This window comes from Gorilla gorilla, chromosome 21, assembly GCF_029281585.2.
Source record: "Gorilla gorilla gorilla isolate KB3781 chromosome 21, NHGRI_mGorGor1-v2.1_pri, whole genome shotgun sequence".
Taxonomy (NCBI): domain Eukaryota; kingdom Metazoa; phylum Chordata; class Mammalia; order Primates; family Hominidae; genus Gorilla; species Gorilla gorilla.
In genome coordinates, this window is record NC_073245.2 from 15,862,545 (window position 1) to 15,883,062 (window position 20,518).

The 20,518-nt window shown below is 41.2% G+C and overlaps 2 protein-coding genes across 8 annotated transcripts in view; one reads left to right on the plus strand and one right to left on the minus strand.

Moving 5' to 3' along the window:
- Positions 1-224: 224 nt before the first annotated feature.
- The window catches only part of TRMT6 (tRNA methyltransferase 6 non-catalytic subunit), a 69,142-nt gene continuing 48,848 nt past the window's right edge, over positions 225-20,518 (minus strand). The window contains exons 1-11 of one of the 3 annotated variants that reach the window (XM_004061782.5): positions 12,658-12,998; positions 8,787-8,914; positions 7,186-7,295; positions 6,547-6,638; positions 6,335-6,418; positions 5,946-6,070; positions 4,815-5,173; positions 4,340-4,425; positions 3,640-3,742; positions 3,450-3,536; positions 225-1,111 (exon numbers count right to left, since the gene is read on the minus strand). In XM_004061782.5, the coding sequence (XP_004061830.4) occupies positions 920-1,111; positions 3,450-3,536; positions 3,640-3,742; positions 4,340-4,425; positions 4,815-5,173; positions 5,946-6,070; positions 6,335-6,418; positions 6,547-6,638; positions 7,186-7,295; positions 8,787-8,914; positions 12,658-12,785 (1,494 nt within the window). In that variant the 5' untranslated portion in view covers positions 12,786-12,998 and the 3' untranslated portion in view covers positions 225-919. Of the gene's footprint in view, positions 1,112-3,449; positions 3,537-3,639; positions 3,743-4,300; positions 4,426-4,814; positions 5,174-5,945; positions 6,071-6,334; positions 6,419-6,546; positions 6,639-7,185; positions 7,296-8,786; positions 8,915-12,657; positions 12,999-20,518 lie in introns of those variants that run through there. The other 2 variants (XM_019017573.4, XM_055372548.2) reach the window with 2 other exon arrangements.
- Positions 12,967-20,518, plus strand: part of MCM8 (minichromosome maintenance 8 homologous recombination repair factor) — a 50,188-nt gene continuing 42,636 nt past the window's right edge. For 2 of the 5 annotated variants that reach the window (XM_055372547.2, XM_055372546.2), the window contains exons 1-6: positions 13,027-13,404; positions 14,390-14,542; positions 14,805-14,909; positions 16,997-17,079; positions 17,484-17,633; positions 19,531-19,634. In XM_055372547.2, coding sequence (XP_055228522.1) covers positions 14,395-14,542; positions 14,805-14,909; positions 16,997-17,079; positions 17,484-17,633; positions 19,531-19,634 — 590 coding nt within the window. In that variant the 5' untranslated portion in view covers positions 13,027-13,404; positions 14,390-14,394. Of the gene's footprint in view, positions 13,739-14,389; positions 14,543-14,804; positions 14,910-16,996; positions 17,080-17,483; positions 17,634-19,530; positions 19,635-20,518 lie in introns of all 5 variants that reach the window. The other 3 variants (XM_055372545.2, XM_004061784.5, XM_055372544.2) reach the window with 3 other exon arrangements.

Consider the following 20,518-nt stretch of genomic DNA (forward strand, 5'->3'; position numbering starts at 1 on the left):
TAAGTCCTGCACAAGACTTTGATATAGTTCAAATAGACTACACACTCTTTCTGTCCCCATGTGTACATACATATTCATACGGGTGGTACAATCTATGTCTCCACTTGCATGTGTATGTATATATCTATGTATATATAAATATATGTGTGTATATATACCAACATCTATATACATATATGTGTGTGTGTGCAAATGTGTATCCATAAGACCACAGAGGGGGAAAAGACATTTGTTTCCTTTAATTGAATAGTACACAAAAATTCTAGTCACTTTCTTTAGAACAAAGAATAAGAGTATTGGCAAATTAATGCAAAAAAGTACCCTACTAAACCTTTCTATGCACAAAAAAGAGCAGTAAAATAAATACTCAGAACTTTCCCAGGTTGTCAACTATTAAAATAAAACCTTAGCATTTCAAAAAAGCTTATTCCACTGCAGGAAAGAAGGTGGACATTTTTGGTACCATAATAAATCACACACTCACACATCCATATTGCTTAGGTTGAAGAGAACGGAATGAACAGAGGAAATTTCTTCCATGAATTGCCCTCCTTTCGGTACCCGCCATGTTTTAGTTACGTTGTATTATTCCACTTAGCTTAAAATATAAAGTCTTGTAGAAACACATTTTTAGGATGTTGAAGTTCTCAAGATATTTGCACAGAATATTTAGAAATACTTAGAGGAGTTTTGTTAAATGCAGTTGGTCATACTACATACCCCATGGTTGCAGTTTTGACAGACCAAATGCATCTGTGTCAGAAATAGACAAAAGGCATATACTCCTCCTTCCTAGAAACGGGTACATAGACATGTTCTTATTCTTGGGATATGAAAAAACAAGTAGTAATGGCATTTAAAGTTTAATTACTAACTGTATAATGCCTGAGAACAAAATTCAGAGCAATTCTCAAAAGGGTTAAGAGTCAGACTCTGGGCATTTTCGTTTTTTAGCTGCAGGCTCCTCAGTCTCGTGTGATTCTAAAGTGCTTGCATTAGATTTGAGGCTGGTGTCTGCTTTAAGGGTGTCCATGGCAACAGTGAAGCCGGAGAGAAGATAACCCCCACCTCCACTCATCAGCAGTTTAGGATGACTTCGATCTGGCAAAACCTAATCAAGACAGAAAAGACATTCATGCTTTCCTAAGACAATAAAGTCCATGCTAACAACACATATACCAAAAATCAGAATTTAAACAACACAGGTTCTCTTGATGATTTAAATGGACATTTCTTTTTCTTTCTTTCCTTTTCCCTCCCTCCCTCCCTCCCTCTCTCCCTTCCTTCCTTCCTCCCTTCCCTTCCTTCCTCCCTCCCTTCCTTCCTTTCTCTCTCTCTCTCTTTCTTTTTAAGAGGCAGGGTCTCACTCTGTTCCTCAGGCTGGAGTGCAGTAGTGAGATTTTGGCTCACTGTAACCTCGAACTCCTGGCCTCAAGTGAACCTCCCGCCTTGGCTTTCCAAAGTGCTGGGATTACAGATATGAGCCACGGCACCAGGCTTTAAATGGACCAACTTCTAAGGACTCATTTCTTCACATTACAATGCAAAGAAAAGTGTAGAAATTGGTTTAATGGATTTTCTTTTGAAAAATAAAACTGGCCGGGCATGGTGGCTCACGCCTGTAATCCCAGCACTTTGGGATGCTGAGGCAGGCGGATCACAAGGTCAGGAGTTTGAGATCAGCCTGGCTAACATGGTGAAACCCCATCTCTACTAAAAATACAAAAATTAGCCAGGCGTGGTGGCACACAGCTGTAATGGAGCCAGCTACTCGGGAGGCTGAGGCAGGAGAATTGCTTGAACCTGGGAGGTAGAGGTTGCAGTGAGCCAAGATCGTGCCACTGCACTCCAGCCTGGGAGACAGAGCGAGACTCTGTCTCAAAAATGAAAAAAAAAAAAAGAGAAGAAAAAGAACTGAAGCAGTTTTCAGTTCAGCCCAGGTTTATCTAGAAACTGAAGCATGTTTCTGGTGGAGAATGGGTAATGGTCTTGGCAGTACTCTAGAACTGTGCATATAGCTTTCTTTCTCCTGGCTTCAGGAAGCTTCATGGCCAATAATGGAGCTTGGGTCTATGGAGAAGTTGCTACTGAATGTACTACACTCCAAACCTCCCTTCCCCGCTACCCTGTTAACTCTGCCAAGGCAACTTCTCTCCTTTCTCCTGTAACATTAGCCAAGACAGACAACCTCCACAAAGGGCAGGGTTACCCAAGGCTCGATAGCATCCCCACTACAGTATGGTAAGACACCAAGCAATGAGACGGGGCCTACGGCAGCATGGAGGTGCTCCCCTCAGATCTCCCTTCATGAGGGAATGGCTGAGAGGCATTCAGGCAGTAGAACACCTCCAGCTGCCACTCCTTTGGGATCCACTGCAGCATTCATACTGAGGGATGCCATGGGTTGCTTCCAGTCAGTAACTGAGCATGGGTACCAGAGCTGGAGCATTTCTGCTTAACACAGGGCTCCTTGCATGGCGATCTTTCCACTTGGGCTCGCCATCAGCCTCATGGAGACTTTCTCCAGAGCAGCACTGCAGGCTCTTCCTACCATCCTCCTTTCTCTACCCGCTCCTTGCCCAGGCATCAACCTGCACCACCAATCTTGCTCCCTCTCCCCTTATCTTTCTAAGGCACTTCCCTCAATAAATCTCTTACACTTCAACTTCCATCTTAGCATATGTCTTCCAGAAGACCTGAACTGACACAGAGCCCACCAGTAAATCCTGAAAACTTGCTGCAAAAACATCCTGGCAGAGAGGAAAGGGCCAGTTTCTCATCCACCTGGGAATTTTGCTATTGTCAATTACATCATCCACAGTGATACTGAGGCCTTGGGGAAATAAGAACCATAATGGTTTGCATTTTAAATGCCTTTAGGGCAGAGTTACAGAGTAATATATTCTGACATAACAAGAGAAAAAAAGGGTCACAAAAAGTCAGGGGCATATTCTCTGAGTAACAGCCATGAGAAATCTCCATCCCTGTAGAAAGAAACAGAGACATCTCTATTTTTATTTTGTTTTGTTTTTGAGACAGGGTCTTACTCTGTCACCCAAGCTGGAGTGTGGTGGTGGGATCTCGGCTCACTGCAGCCTCGACCTCCTGGGTTCAAGCAATCTTTCCACCTCAGCTCCTGAGTAGCTGGGACTACAGGCACCTGCCACCATGCTCGACTGATTTTTATATTTTTTGTAGGTACAGGGTCATGCCCAGCCAATTTATGTATTTTTTTTTTGTAGAGACAGGGTTTCACCATGTTGCCCAAGCTGGTCTTGAACTCCTGGGCTCAAGCGATCTGCCTGCCTTGGCCTCCCAAAGTGCTGGGATTACAGGCATAAGCCACTGTGCCTGGCTGAGATAACTCTATTTAATGACTTCTAGTACTACTGCAAGGACAGTCAAGTCTTGGGAGGGCAGCTCTTGGGACTGGCTGTAAGAACACGTACCTGATAATTTCTGAGCCAGGTTTCAGACAGCCTGAGGTTGATGACCCCTCCCCTCTCCCGCAGTTTTGTGTAGCATTCCAACAGAGGCTGCAGATAAAAACAGAATTCTGTTAAGAACTACTTCCTGGGATGCAGTTTAAGAATCAACATTCAGACATAAGAATTCCTGCCCATTCCATTCCAGTATTACCTCTTTGTACTGACAGTAGACCACAAACGGCCTTGAAGGGGCCACAAAGTCCAGCAAAGACAGCAGCAGGGGAGTGGGGTGGAAACGACTAGCTACAATTAAACTGTAAGGAAAATGCCAGACAAATTATTTCTCTACACCCTCAAAGTGGAGCACAGGTTTTAAAATGCATTTAAAATGATGTATTTAATTTGCATGACTCACAAAGAGAAGAGATTTAAATATAACATTCTAGAAATCCAAAACAGAATACAATCATGAGCTATTTCTTTCTAGGAAACGCGAACTAGGTTAGAAGCTCTTGTGGTACTTGGCAACTCTAAGTCGCATTTAATGACATTCTTGATTTTTAAAAAAAAATCACCTGGAAACAAATCCAACACTGAATAAGCTGCTTTGTGGATATCTGTTATAGCGTGTATCGCAGCATTTCAGTGCCCCATCCCCTGCATCCAGTGCGACCACAAGGCCCATCTTGATGCAGTGATGGAGAAGATTCAATTTCTTCTGAAACCCTGAAACTAGCATCATCAATTCCCCACCCCTGCCAGCCTCAGCCTCCTTTCTTTAAAAAACAAGACAAAATCCTCATCTTGGGTCCCACTAGAATCAAAGCAGACAAGGAGAAAGAGAATGCCAATCTGTATGAAGCAGAGCCCACATGCACTGAGGAGTCTCCTGCCTTCTTCCATCAACGCACCCATCTGCGTTTCTTTCACTCAGCAGAGCGGCAGCCTCTAAATGTCTTTTCCTCTGCTCTTCTTGCCTCCTCTGTTTTTCCTGAATCTTCAAAAAGAAAAATAATAAATCAATGTACTGGGGTCTTTCAGTCAAATTTATGGAAATGCTCTGGCCTGTCAAAACATTTCAACAATATTTATCAACTTAGACTAAACCAATAGAAGCAGGTTGTTTATAAGGAAGTTGCAAATACACAAGAAAGCCTATATACTATAAAAACCATGATTAAGCTATCTATGCAACGCTTCTGTATCCTAAAGCTCCATCCCAAAGACCGAATCACGTTTGTATACATGTACACACACTCGTTCTCTGTTTTGATAGTTATCATCTTGGGAGCTAATACACCAAAGCCAAACTAAATCTCATGACTTAACTGAAGTTAACTGAGGGACTGAGATTATGGGGGTGGTGGGGACTCTTGGAATCCTTACATAATCTTTTTTGCTTCCTCTCTCTTTAGGCCCCTTATGTTCTGGATCTTGAGAAATTGTTTCCATTGTTTCCTGGTCTTCTGGGTGGTTGCTCTCTGGGGCCTCTGCCATGCTGTCTTCATTCTCTTGTTCAGAAGCCTGTTTTTCCTCCAGTGTGCCATTACTTTCTTCGACCAAAGCACTGTCTTTTGGCTCTGAAGATAACATCTCGGCAGAAAATGTTCCATGTAGAAGACTGTCCACTTTGTTGAGGGGGAATTCATAAAGACCACTGAGAAAAGATTTGGGAAATCCAAAACATGCTGTTGCTGCCCGAACAGGTCCTCCTCCAGGGTATAGCTGAATAATGGAGCCAAAACCTGAACAGATAAAAGAAACAAACATCTGCCCGTGGAGTGACTCTAGACTACGTAAACCCTCAGTGAGTCCTCCACAGTAATGAGACTGAAGGTCTTTCTATTAATACTTTATTCAGAGGCTGAAGGATGGTGCAGCTCCTCAGGGAGTCTGTTTGGAGTCTATGAGTATTACCAATGGAGGTAATATAATTCTAAAGCAGACAGCAGGAAGACTCAAAGAAGCTTATCCCCACTTGATACTATTGTAAAACCCTGTGTCTGCAAATTTGGATGTCACATGATTGGTGACTGACTCTGCTTCCCCTCACTCCGATCCTCAAATGGAGCAGTTACAAGTTCTTACCTTCTATGGGGTCAGAAAAAAACCAGACAAATCAGGCTGTGTTGTATTCTTCCAGAGAGAATACATGCTTAGTAATCTTCCCACTCAATCCCTTCAATTTAGGCCCAATGAAATGAGAACCAGCTACCCAGGAGTTTACTAAAATCACTGTCCCGAAAGCCCTAGCCAGCCACAGGCTCCAGCATCATGCCCACTGACAGTGAAGCTAGAAAGGACAATTGCCATGGGTTTGGGGGTACCCATGGGTGGGGGGCTGGGTGATGGAGACTGTGTAAGAAGGTCCCCATGCTAGGAGCTGTGCAGGTTCACCCAAGTCACTTTGTTAACCCTGAAGTAATTCAATTTGGCTTTCCATGAGTTTACATTTTTGGACCACCTTTACTCACATCAGGGTGGGGTTTTGTTGAAAATGGAAATATTAAATCTTACCTCCCATTCGTTCCATCATTGCACCCAGCACCAAGCCTGCACACGTTTCCATCACAATCATTTTGTTGCCAGCACGGATATTTCCCAACGTCAACATCTGGGCTAGTGTATCGTATCTCATGTGGCTAAAGTAAAAACAATAATTTGTTCATTTTTAGCTAAGTAAAGCCTCTTATTTTAATCATCATTTTTCAAGTTTTGTTTGCTTTATTAAAATTGTGTTGGTAAGATTATTGATTGCTTTGGAGGTGACAGTAAAAGGACTTACAATTTATGAGGTAGGAGGATACTTTATGCAGGTGAGCAAGCTTTTTCATTTTACTTAAAATCATGACTTTCTTAAAGACATATTTCCCCCAATTATACTTTTGAAAGGAAACAAAGCGTACTTAATTTTTCCAGGTTCTCTTGCATAATACATAATTGAAAGAATACGGGTGGATGGCTTCACAACAGTAATGATGGCTTCATATCTGGGGGAAGAAAAAACAGAACGCTGATATTAAAAAATGACTTAAAATATTTTATTTGTAATAAAATGTATATTTTATAAACATAAAAAGTTTAATATTGTCGGCCTTTTAAAATAAAAACTACTTACTTTTTTTTCTTCTTTTTAATATATTTATCTTGGGCAAATTCTGTCTTGTCTCGGAATGTTGTACTATTTTCAATTAACTGCTGAACTATTTCCTATAAGAAAAGGAGCAAGTAGATTTTCTGAAACTTTACTTTCACAAAACAAGTAATTTCCAAAGGCTTCTTACCCAAGAATGGATCCAATGGTCTGATTCTCCAATCCCTTTTCCACAGAAGTCCAAATAGATGAACTTTATATTTCTATACTCTATTTGGAATTTATAATAAAATACAAGTACTTTATAACTCCACTTAAACCAAGGTAAAAGAACAGAGATATCCAACAAAAGGAGAAGAGAGGTAAAGGAAACTAATTTCTGAAGACACTGGCTGAAAACATTACTGAAAATGAACAAAGTTAAGTCCTGATATGCACTGTTATTACATTCTCTACCACTGACATTAGTAATGTCATTCACTTATATTCCTGTATATAAGACATAAAATCTTTGAAATGTTGAGTAACATGTACATTTCAACCTATTTCTATCAAAGCTATAACGTTATTTTTTTGTTTTACCTTAGGTACAGTCTGCTTTAAACACCAGTTTCCTAAATGCCAAACACACAAAAACAAAACTAAAAATCCTTTGAATATTACCTCTCCTTTAATGCCCTTGTCCTTCAAAGCTTTTATGTCATCTTGAGTAAGTTTCTGAGATTTCCCATCATCAACTATATTTCGATTATCAGTGCCCGCTTCTTTAGTCTCTAAGGAAAGAAATTGCTCTATTGATATTTATGGTCTGAAATTATTTGACACTTTCTTTTTCTGAGTTCATATCCACATCCAGTCCATCAGCCACTCAAGTCTGGCCTCCCAGCTGCACTGCCCCCATCACACTATCCTTTCCTGCCAAAACTACTCCAAGCCTCTAAGTCATCTTCCTGCTCCCAGTCTTGCCCCCCTACTATCCACCTGGATGCCAGAGTGCTCTTTGTTTAAATGCAATTTGACTCATCTACCCCATGCTTAAAACCATACAGTGGCTTCCCATAGCAATAAGAATACATTCCAAAGATGACCTGCAAGGTCATAAATGATCTGGCCCCTGCCTATCATTCCTGGCCTGATCTCTTGACACTTTAGCTTCAGCCACAATGGCCTTCTTTCTGTTCCTTGAACACACCCAGCAAGGTCCCACAGCAGGCTTTTGGCACCTGCTGCTTCCTCTGCCTGGAAGGTTCTACGACAGATGTCTGACTGTCTGGATCCTTTCTATCACTTGAGGCTGAGCTCATTCTCTCGCTTTACCAAATTAGTACATGCCCCCGCTTTATTATCTTCATAGCATGTGTCACTTCACCATCAGAAATCATGCTGTTTGCTTGTCTACTTGATTATTTTTGGTGTTCCAACTGGTAAGCACATTTTATACGGCAGTCTATCTTATGAACTGCTATAATTGCAGTGCCAAATTATACCTGGCATATATTTGGTGCTTAGTAAAAATATGGATATTAATTTAAATGTATCTAAATAACAGGTTTGACTCAAGACTTTAATAGTATTTAACTTCAAATAATTAGTTGTGTTTTAATTAATAAGATACTCTCAATGTTCATTTTAATAAATATAATTTTAATTAACAATAACAGCTTTTGGACAAGAGGTCGTTAAGAAATAATAATAGTAATAGCTAAAATTATGGGCCCTTACTAAAAGCAAGACACTATTCAGAACTTCCTATGAGTCATATCATAGAACACTCAATACAACCTAGGCATTAAATGTGTTTATGACCCTATTTTACATATATACGGATATAAGACTCACAGAAATCAAATAAGTTGCCCAACGGTACAAGGCAAGTGATGAAGGTAGAAACTGAACTTAGCTGGATCCAAAACCAGACGTCTTAACCTCTACACCATATGCTAACCACCTCACAGCTGTTACATAACTTCTGGGCACTGAAAGAACTTTACATTATGTTCTTGCAATGACGCAGCAACGACTCATAGGATTAAAGGCCTGGCCCAAGAACAGAGAACCATTTAATGGTGGGCTGGAGCCAGAATCCAGGTTATCTCATGGCCAAAGGCAGTACTTGCTTCACTCCACTAAGCTGCAGTTCTTAGATTATGAGTTAAGATTTCTTTTGGGATAGCATGGCCTAGCACTTGGGAATTAGGTGGAGGTTGAGATGTTTCTGACTAGTCAGTTGGAGAGCATCTATTTCACGCATCCAAAATGTGCACCTGCAGTAGGCTCTTCCCTCTTCTTCTTGGGCTGTAGACTTCCTCCACTGGTCACTTCAAATGCAGTTCCATAACTATGGCCAATGACGTTATCCAGGTAGAACCACTGTTTTTCGAAAGTTACTTTTCTAGGGAAAAAAAGTAATCAATTAACTGAATATCTTTTGTATCCAGTACAGAAAAGACATGTTCACTACAGTTTATTTCAAAAGTGGTCTCCACAATGGATGATCAGCAGCATTATCTCTGAACATAAAGCAACAAAGGAACTAGAGAGAACCTGGTTGGGATAGAGACATAAAATTAACGAATAAGCCACAAGAACACTGAATTTTGGAAAGGGGAAGCAAAGACTCATCGAAGTAACAAGGATTTAACAAATTTCTTGGGCTTGGTCTGATCGGCCATTTTATTTGAAAATTATCTAATAAAAGCAAATTATACTTGCAAATAAACACTGACAATCTACACACTTGGAAACGGAGCCTAACACTGACAATGCTCTACTGAGGACCAGGCGACTTGAGGTTTCCTATGACATAGATTTTTTATCTTATTGCAATTTAAAAGAGAAATCCCACAGGAACACAATCCTTTCTTCTCAAAAGAAAACTAACATCTGCTGAGTGCCAACCAGGGGCTAGGCAGTGTGTGCTAGGTGTGATTCACACTTTTTGATTTAATTCTCACGGTAATCCTGGGACATAGCTCTTTCCAGAAGAGCAATCCGAGGCCCAGGGAGAAGTATCTTGTCCAAGATTCACAGTTGCAAGGTGTTGTTGGAGCTGGGATTCAAATTCAAATCTGTGTCTGACCCCAAGCCTCATTCTTTCCACTATACCACACGGTCTACTCCAGCAAAGACCTAAGGACGGTAGAAAGCCCACCTAGCTTCAGGACATGGCCCATGTGCACAGAACACTGAATTCTGGGAATCATGTAGTGGTTAATTCTGTTTGTGCCCCATCCCACTCCTTCTTTTCCTTTCTCTGTGCCGCCAGGAAGCCGACTACGACAGAATATACTGCCACATCACCCACGCTCCCATGTCAGAGGCTTACCACCATTGCTGGTCTCTGCGTGTGTCACCTTTATTGGTTCCCTAAATCGGCCACACTTTTGCGTCGCATCTTCATTAAAGCTTACTCAAACCATCTGAGGGAAATCCTGTATGTTCGTAAGTGATTCAGATATGGCCAATTCTTATTATTTGCTGGGTCCCTAGATACTTACATACAACAGAATGTAACAGACACTCAAAATATTTGCCAATGTAAACCTCCTCAGATGTTGCAATTCAGCTCAGCCCAGATGTGCACCCTCTACCCTCATCCTTTAATCACCTAGGTGCTACTGAAACACTGGATCTGGCCAGGTGTGGTGAGTCACACTTGTAATCCCAGAACTGTGGGAGGCCAGGTGGGTCACTTGTGTCCAGGAATTTGAGACCAGCCTGGCTGACGGGGAAAAACTCCGTCTCTACAAAACATAAAAAAATTAGACAGGTGTAGTGGCATACACCTGTAGTCCCAGCTACTTGGGAGGCTGAAGCAGGAGGGTCACTTGACTTCAGGAGTTTCTCTACAAAAAGTACACAAATTAGTTACTGAGGAGGCTGAGGCGGAAGACTGCTTGAGCCCAAGAGGCAGTGGTTGCAGTGAGCCAAGTTCACGCCACTACACTCTAGCCTGGGGGACCGAGTGAGATCCCGTCTCACAAAACAAACAAACAAACCAAACAAAAACACTGGATCTGAGATGGGTGGGTTAACCTCTCTGCAAGCCTATGTGATATGCAGAGGGGATGATGTGTGTCACTTAAAACTGGCTGCTTTGACAAGTCACTGCCCCAGTCGGGAATGTGGGGCCCAGTTAGAGAGATAAGGAGGCCACATCTTTACTGGGAAGGAGTAGGATTTGCAGAGTCTACTTCTCAGAGAGCCTGGACTGTTTTTTGCCCAACCAGATGAGTGTAGCCCCAACGGTGATGAGGGAGTCTGACCTGGGATGCAGCTGAGCTTAGAGAGTCATTTCCTAAATAAAATGGAAACTGCCACTATGACTTCTGCAAAGAAGAGGGCCTGTTGAAAAGTATTTCCAAATAAATGTTTAGGGCAGTGGTCTCCAACCCTTTTGGCACCACAAAAGGGGAAGGTCAACCACTGTTCATGCCTGTAATCCCAGCACTTTGGGAGGCTGAGGTGGCCGGAATTACTTGAGCCCAGGAATTGGAGACTAGCCTAGACAACATAGTGAAACTCTGTCTCTGCAAAAAAAATTAATTAGTTTAAAAAAGAAAAAAAAGAAGAATTTAAAAATGGTTAAAGGTTGGTGCAGGTATTACATTTGCGGACTAAAAGAAACATACCCCTCATAAAAGAAACTTTTTATCTTTACTAAATTAGTGCTTGTGCAAAAAGCTTGGTTATCACCAGCTTAGTGCTCTGGAGACTTGTTTCTTGACTATTTTATGATGCTTGCTTCACCTTAAATACCAGTCAACAGTTTGCTTAAACCAGGAGTAAAAGAATTCATCTGAAATAAGTACTTATCAGAAATTCCAAATCTCATACTTCCCAGTCTGCAGAAAGCTGTTCTCCTGACATTGCATTCAACTTATCTCTGTCAAAAGTAATACAATAACCTAGCTCAAAAGAAACTGTGGCCAGGCACGGTGGCTCACACCTGTAATCCCAGCACTTTGGGAGGCCGAGGCGGGTGGATCACCTGAGGTCAGGAGTTCAAGATCAGCCTGGCCAACATGGTGAAACCCCGTCTCTACTAAAAATACAAAAAAAAAAAAAAAAAAGTTAGCCGAGTGTGATGGTGCCAGAGTCCCAGCCACTAGGGAGGCTGAGGCAGGAGAATCGCTTGAACCTCGGAGGCAGAGGCTGCAATGAGCCGAGATTGCACTACTGCCCTAAAGCCTGGGTGACAAAGCGAGACTCCGTCTCAAAAACAAAAAAACTGTGGTTGTATTTCTCAGATAAATTAATCCAAATATCCCAATAAATTTTCACCATTAATAAGCTCGTAGGACTTAACAACCTCACCAGCCCTTCCAGAAAGTTATCAAAATCCCACTTCTTTACTACTATAAAACAGAGCGATACTAGTCAGCGGGTGCACAAACCAAACCTAATTTCGAGTTCTAAGGCCTTGAGCAAATTGCTTTTTAGCAATTTTCCCAGCGTTGAATCCTTTGGTGAGTAAAACGAGGGAAACTCAAAGTGATTCCACACTCTGTGGTGAATTGTCTCCTTCATCTATTCTGTGTATCCTGCTTGGGTAGAGAAGAGGATAGAAAGCCAGACTAGGTAGGAGACGTTTCATTTCTTGTGGGATAGATCCTGACTGGGGGATTAGGGAAGAAGGAGGATCTATGGTGGAAAAAAAGGGGGAACCTGAAGGAGACTCTGGAGACAAGGATGAGATCCTAAAGTGAAGAAAGGAGGGGGTGCCTCTGGAAAGACAGTGAAGATCCCAAGGTCCTAGGGAAAGAACTTCAGGACAGGTGATTAGGGGTGTGGAGAGGGAGGCATTGGCACCCTAGGGCCAAGAATGGAATTCTGGGGAAGGAACTCTGTGGAAAGACTGAAAAGGATGCTGAAGGTGGACGGCCAGATATGAAATCATGGAGGGGGCTCCCGGAAAAACAGGAAGGTTAAGGGAGATTATGAGGTTCGAGGACGGGATCCTGGTGGAAAAGCCTTCTGTGACAGAAAGACCCGAGGAGACAACGAGGGCGGGGAATGGGGACCGAGAGAGCCAAGAATGGCACCCTGGCGGGAGAATTCTGTGGCGAAACCTGGAGGGAGGGGGTATCTACAAGGTGGGGGCGGGAGGCCCCTAAAATCAGCGATCTGACTTACTTTCTCCGCTGGACTTGTACTGCTTTAAACACATCTTCACGTTTCAGCACCACGAAGTCGCCGTCGCGGATGCGGTGGTCTCCGGGATGCTGTGGTTGTGGGCCCGGCTGCTCCCCTGAGCCCTCCATGACGCTCAGCCGGTCGCCGTGCTCCACGGCGTCCCGCCCCTCCTCCTTGGCTGTCGCCACCGCCAGCCTCACTTCCCACAACCTGGCGCACTAGGAGCCCTCCGACCGGCACCGCCCCCACGTGTTGCACGCCGCTTCCGCTTTCCGGCCCAGACCTCAAGACCGCTTCCGGAAGCCTCTCGGCTTCCGTCTGGCCAAACTCCTTGATTGGCTGCACTCCGCCCCGCCCCTCTCGTCTTGCCGCTTCTTTGAGCGGAAGTTGGATCACTGAAGCGCCCAAAAAGAATTTAGGGGAAGACGTGATTTTCGCTTGAGGCATTTTTGCGGCGCTGTGCGCTACAGACACCTTCTGGAAGCTGCGGTGGGAAAACTGAGTTTCCCGAGCCGTTGAGACAGATGGGATTCAGCACCGCGCGGGGACGACAGGAAATCTGCGGCTGAAGAGAACTGCGGACTTGGCAGGAGTCGCCTGAGGAGCTAAGATCCCGGAGACTCTTAGCCCCCGTGGTGCTTCTCTGCGGGAGGGAGGGAGGGAGAATCCGGCCGGACAGATCTGCGCGTATACTGGAGCCGGCCCAGTTGTGAACTAGGAGAGCTTTGGGACCTCTGTCCCAAGCAAGTAAGAACTTTAGCCGTAGGAGATGTAAATAAAGTAGTATTTAAAGAAGCATAGGTACCCAACTGTTACTTTTTACTCTTTCTCCAGTCCTACTTCTTAACGTTTTTTTGAATTTGTTACTGTTCTCAGCATATTGTCTCGTTTGAGAAGGGTATGGCACGCAGCGTTGTTGAAGGAGCGCCTCAGCTTGGGAGGCTGAAAGTTTTATCTCTGTACTGTCAACAAACAACTTTGATCTTGATCGGTTTGCTTAATTTCTTTGAGCATCAGTTTCATAATGTGTAATGCCTAATTATTGGAGCCCTGTCATGCCGTTAAATCGTGAACTTTCTAGGTACTATCTTGTTTTATTAACTAAACCCCTTTTAAGTAAGGATTTGGGTAGATTATTTGATAATGAATTGCACTGCAGTGTACAGGTATATCTTTATTTACTTGTATACTTAGGATATGAATCATTTTTAAATAGACGTGTATTTTATAACAACAGTTTTGGATTTACAGAAAAACTGCACAAAACGTGGGTGTGACACTGCAGGATTGACTGTACGTAAGAAGCTATGATGATGTATCCCTAGTGTCTCACAGGCCAGAATTATGTTCATCCTGTCCTGCCCTATAATAATAAGTCTCAAATACTGCAAATAAGTTTTCATAGAGTTAATTACGTGTCCTATTTTCATTTCTGTAATGGGGACTTGTAAACAGGTACAGTACCTGTCCTTATTTTTAACCTATGAGCATCTAGCATACGTAAACCATATTTAATAGTTATTAAACTATTATGGTATACCTTAAAAAGCGATAGAGATTAGAAACAACTGCAGAATATTTGGGTCTTGTATCATAGCTGTACAACTTTGCAAGCCTGTTTGCTACTCTTGAACGTAGAATACATTAATTTTTCCCTTTTTATTAATACATTTTTAAGAGCACTATTTTCCTTACAGTTTTGGTGAAGACCTTTTTAATATCTATCTTTTAGGAGAGATGAATGGAGAGTATAGAGGCAGAGGATTTGGACGAGGAAGATTTCAAAGCTGGAAAAGGGGAAGAGGTGGTGGGAACTTCTCAGGAAAATGGAGAGAAAGAGAACACAGACCTGATCTGAGTAAAACCACAGGAAAACGTACTTCTGGTAGGTGAGGTCAATGATTGTTCAATTTTTTTCACTTAATGAAGGAAGCAATTCACGTCTATCATACAAGGCGGTTTATCTCATACTTCGGTTTGTCTTTTATTTCATGCTACTCCTTAGTAAGTATTTGAACATTGATGTCCCAGATTTTTACTAAAACCTCTAATTTGGATACTCTTAATGAGAGTCTCATTTGGAAAGAGAAGCATATTGGAAAAATGTTCACTCTGTTTCTACTAACCTAGTATTTTATTTTTTTCAGAACAAACCCCACAGTTTTTGCTTTCGACAAAGACCCCACAATCAATGCAGTCAACATTGGATCGATTCATACCATATAAAGGCTGGAAGCTTTATTTCTCTGAAGGTAGGGTTTAAAAAGTACAAAAAAGCACCATAAATCATATTTTCTTAACTTGTCTTTGGATGCTACATCTTGTATTACTGTAATTCACTTACTAACATATACCTGCTTTAATCTTAGTTCACCCAAACAATTAAATGATGTTTATGTTTCAAAAGCATTTTAGACTTTATATCAGTCAGGAAAGCAGAAACCATACTAGGTATTTCTAAAACGGGACTTAATACAAGAAATTAGATACAAAAATGGAAGACTGAAAGAGCAGAAAGGAAATATTGAGGTAACCCCCCAGAAAGTAGTAATTCAGGAAGCAGCAACCATCCTTATGGCTAAGAGAGTAAAAGAAGTTCTGAGGTTACCAGAGTGTGGGAATTCAAAGGTTGGAGAGGTCACAGCATAGCTGTTATTTTGACTTTTGAGGGGCACCCTACAAAGCTATGCTTGGACTTCTGAAGGCTACCTTACAGAGCTGTGCTTAGACCACTAAGGCAAATGAAGCTGGTTGCCACTGGTAACTGAGGGGGCATGACTCAGTGGTGCTTGGAACTGGAGGCTAGCACTATCGTTATCTTCTGCAGCTGCAGAGATGCTGAAAAGAATTGGAAACAAGAATAAATTCCTTTCTCTTCCTGCCACCTTCCAGTCTCTAAAGTGCCTTCAACTGGCAGAATTTAAAGAGAATCTGAGACATGTAAGGTACAGATCTGAATTATAGCATCACAGAGCAGGAAGTAGAACAGTGGGCTTGAAATCAAGGGACAATAACAAATACAGCTTTGTGTAGAAACACAGGTAAGGAATCTCCCTTTGATAATTAGGAATACCAGTTAACCTACGTCAGTCTGTATAGGTGCAGGGAACTATCTTTTTTGTGCTGTTAAAATACCCATATGTTTCTTATGTCTCATGAGGGGTGTGTATGTGTGTGTGTGTGCATACTTTTTATTTATTTATTTTTTTGAGATGGAGTCTTGCGCTGTCGCCCAGGCTGAAGTGCAGTGGCGCGATCTTGGCTCACTGCAAGCTCCGCCTCCCAGGTTCACGCCATTCTCCTGCCTCAGCTTCCCGAGTAGCTGGGACTACAGGCACCCGCCACCATGCCCGGCTAATTTTTTCTGTTTTTAATAGAGACGGGGTTTCACCGTGTTAGCTAGGATGGTCTCGATCTCCTGACCTCGTGATCCACCCGCCTCGGCCTCCCAAAGTGCTAGGATTACAGACGTGAGCCACTGCACCCAGCCGCATACTTTTTTTTTTTTAAGGAAAATTAGACGATTGAGGTCCAGGACCCTCCTTGCCCCATACCAGGCATGCAGTAGTCATTTTGTGAATGAATAGAGTACTTTACAAATGTTTTCTTTATTGGAAATCTCTTCGTTTTTTTCCGTCAATAGAATCTGTTTCATGAATGATCTTTTGTTCCTTTAGGATGTATTAGCCACCAGCACTCCCATTGCTCCCCTAGCAGATAGCTCAGAACACTATAAGTGATCTTTGGACAGTCCTAAAGATGGAGTTCAAGAGGTGCCTTAGCCTTCACCATCTGTGCTTCCAAACTACTTTATTGTACTGTTCTTCTGTGAGAGACATATTTGAAAATGTAGAACTTTAGAGTGTTAAAAAAAAAACAAAAAACAAAAAACCTTTTCAGTTTTGCCACCAGGGTCAAGTGTTGGTCTGTCTCCTGATCTCAGGAAAGACTGTGATCGTGATTGTCTTCAGCTCTGTCAGAGTAAGGGCTTAGTTTATGTGTCTGGCTTTGGCTTTATTATAATTTTTAGTTTAAGCTTATTGTCTAAATTATCTGAACTAACATGTCCTATTAGGTGTCAAAGATGCGAAACAAAGTTTCCCAGATAGTGGGACTTTTAGAGAGAGAGAGTTTCTGTCTGCATTTCACATTATGCAAACCTAAATTTGTTTTAGAATCTTAAGTTTACATTCTATACTAGTTCTTATATGAATGTAATCAAAATACAAAGCAATTAGAAAAAAATCATCTACCATGTATATAGTGCTGCTTTTGTCTCATGAAAAATATGCATGTACATGTGTGATTATTTGTGCTAATGCCGTATTTGTTGGATTAGTTTACAGCGATAGCTCTCCTTTGATTGAGAAGATTCAAGCATTTGAAAAATTTTTCACAAGACATATTGATTTGTATGACAAGGTAAGATTCCTCTACAGCAAAGCTACCAGTCATGTGCCATCTTACCAATGTATTTGAGGTACTTGTGATTATGATCGTAGGCACTGGAGTCAGACTTCCTTGGTTCAGACCTCAGTTCTGCCACTTACCTGCAGTATGGACTTTGATTAATTACTTCTCTGTGCCTCAGTTTTCTTTCATTTGGAGATAGAGGTATAAATACCTACCTCAAAGGATTGTTAAGAGGCAGTAATACGTTAATATATTTAAAATATCAGAACCATGCTTGGCACAAAGCTTATACTTATGTCATACTTACCATTATCACATATAAACATTGTATGCTTTCTCAAAGTCTATAATAGAATGCTCAGTTAATGGTAATTGACTACAGAAAAGCAATTATTGTTTTCATACTTTTATAGGATGAAATAGAAAGAAAGGGAAGTATTTTGGTGGATTTTAAAGAACTGACAGAAGGTGGTGAAGTAACTAACTTGATACCAGATATAGCAACTGAACTAAGAGATGCACCTGAGAAAACCTTGGCTTGCATGGGTTTGGCAATACATCAGGTAACTATTTGTCTTATGCATACTTTTGTCTAAACTTTTTTAATGTTTGCACACACATGCACGCCTTGTCTAAGTTTAAAGGAAGATTTTACAGTGACTGTACTTTCTATAAGAGATACTTAGCTTTTATGAAAAGATGTTGGCTAGAACTGAGAGGTTGCAGTTCCATTCTGAAAGATACCATTCATTCTATATACAGCAGCTTATCTAAATGAAATATTTACTTCCAACTTATTTGGATTTGCTTAATCTTGCTAAAGATTGTGCAGAAATTAAACTTTGCTTTCAAGAAGTTATACAATCTCATAGGGAAGATAAAACAAGGAATCATGGTGTTATCAGTTATGAACTTAGAGCAAAAAAGAGCAACCTTAGATTTAGGTTCTGTGGCATGAAGCAAACCACTGAGTGTCCCTGTATATCAAATGTAAATAACAATTTGTACTGTGCTTGCCTGAGTTTTTTTTCAGGGTCAGGTAATACAACATATATGAAAACATTTTTAACTTTTTAAATTTTTTAAATTTATTTTTTATTTATTTTTTTGAGATGGAGTTTCACTTTTTGCCAGGCTGGAGTGCAGTGTCATGATCTCCGCTCACTGCAACCTCGCCTCCCGGGTTCAAGTGATTCTCTTGCCTCAGCCTCCCGAGTGGCTGGGTGCACCACCATGCCCAGCTAAGTTTTGGATTTTTAGTAGAGACGGGATTTCACCATGTTGGCCAGGATGGTCTCGATCTCTTGATCTTGTGATCCGCCTGCCTCGGCTTCCTAAAGTGCTAGGATTACAGGCATGAGCCACCTTGCCCGGCCAAAAACGTTTTTTAGGCTAGCAAACAGATACATGCTTCAAGGTAATGAATAGCAAATCTCAGGACAGGCATACACAAAGTGCTGGGGCATTCAGAGGGGCATTCTTCTACCTCTTGCCTGTGCTGTCCATTCAACATAGAATCCCCTTCCCTTCACATGGACAGATTATTTGGGCCCAGCTCAGTTGTCTCTCTGTAAAACCTTTCTCATGACCACTTTTCGAAACTTGCATGGTATTTTGTCTGTACATCTTTATGGTCCTTATGACAATTACAGCTGTATATATGCATCTTATTTTGCCTCTTAGGTTGCCAGCAAACTGCTGTGTACAAGTGGTATTAAATGTTTGTTTGTTATTTATTTATTTATTTTGAAATGGAGTTTTGCTCTTGTTGCCCAGGCTAGAGTGCAATGGTGTGATCTTGGCTCATTGCAACCTCTGCCTCCTGGGTTTAAGTGATTTTCCTGCCTCAGCCTCCCAAGTAGCTGGAATTATAGGCATGCACCGCCACGCTTGGCTAATTTTTGTATTTTTAGTAGAGATGGGGTTTCACCATGTTGGTCGGGCTGGTCTCAAACTCCTGACCTCAGGTGATCCACCCACTTCGGCCTCCCAAAGTGCTGGGATAACAGGTGTGAGCCACCGCGCCCAGCCTGTTTATATTATTTAATGTTAAATGCCAAGGGAGTGAGTATTAGGTATTTTAAAGGTCATTTTTATTTTCTGTGTCTTGATTGATCAGTGAATATAGAGAAATAGGAATGCATTTTTTTTTTAATTAGTATCAAGAGGTGATGGTTTTGGGGACTAATATAAGGGCTTTTAATGTTAGGTTTAGTTGGGACAGAAAGTAGCAGACTGGGATGCTGGAGTTTTTCAGCACAGGGACAGCAAAATCCAAAGTAAAACATCCACTATAAAGTAAGTAGTCATAATTAAATATTAGATTTTTAAAGGGCTGTTAAAGTTTTCTGTTTTTATTCTGTTTCTGTCCATAAACTTTATATTCTCTATAAAAATAGAGTTCTGTATAAAGAGGATGTTTTGTTTTCCAACTTCAGAGTAAATGTCTGTCCTGTTTAGGTGTTAACTAAGGACCTTGAAAGGCATGCAGCTGAGTTACAAGCCCAGGAAGGATTGTCTAGTGATGGAGAAACAATGGTAAATGTGCCACATATTCATGCAAGGTGAGGAATTTGATGTATTAAAGTATTACTTAGAATGGGACATTGAAGGCATTTAAGAATGAAAACGCTCATTTTATAAAAATGAGGAAATCAGTAAAAAGGACATGAATTCCTTGTCATCTCATTGATCATCACACTGAAGTGAACTCATTGAAAATTATTCAAAGACATCATGACAGATACTTCCTAAATAAGGAAGAAAATGTTGATTTCCTAACTTGCAGATTTTTGTAAACATTGGTTTTGGATGTGAACTTATCAAGACCCTGCTGTGTAAGTTTAATAATCCATGTATGGGTTGAGTATCCCTAATCTGAAAATCTGAAATCTAAAATGCTCCAAAATTCAAAACTTTGAGTCCTGACACGACACTGAAAGGGAATGTTCATTGGAGCACTTCAGATTTTTGAATTAGAGATACTCAACTAGTAATATTGCAAATATTTGGAAGTCCAAAAATTCCAAAATACTTCTGGTCCCAGGCATTTTGGATAAGGGATATACTCAGTCTGTAATACACTAAGTGTTCTTTGTTAAATTATTAGGTTTCTGTTAGATACAAGGGAATAATGAAATTATTTTGTTTTTCTTGAATTCATCTTTAAGATTTTAAATTCATTAGAAGAATTCATTATAAGGTAATCATCAGCGTTTTGTTTTTCTTTTCCAGAATTTATAGAAGAAAATTTCCTAGCAGTTCTTTAAAAAGAACTTAGAAACCCAAAGGTTTTTGAATCTGTAGATTTTCCTTTTGGCATTATTTTTTTCCTTAAAATTTTTTTTTTTCTTTTTTCCTTGAGAAAAGCCTATGAGACAAGAAGAAAAAGGAAGATTTAGTGTTGTTTCTTTTTAAGAATGGTTTGGCCGGGCACGGTGGCTCACGC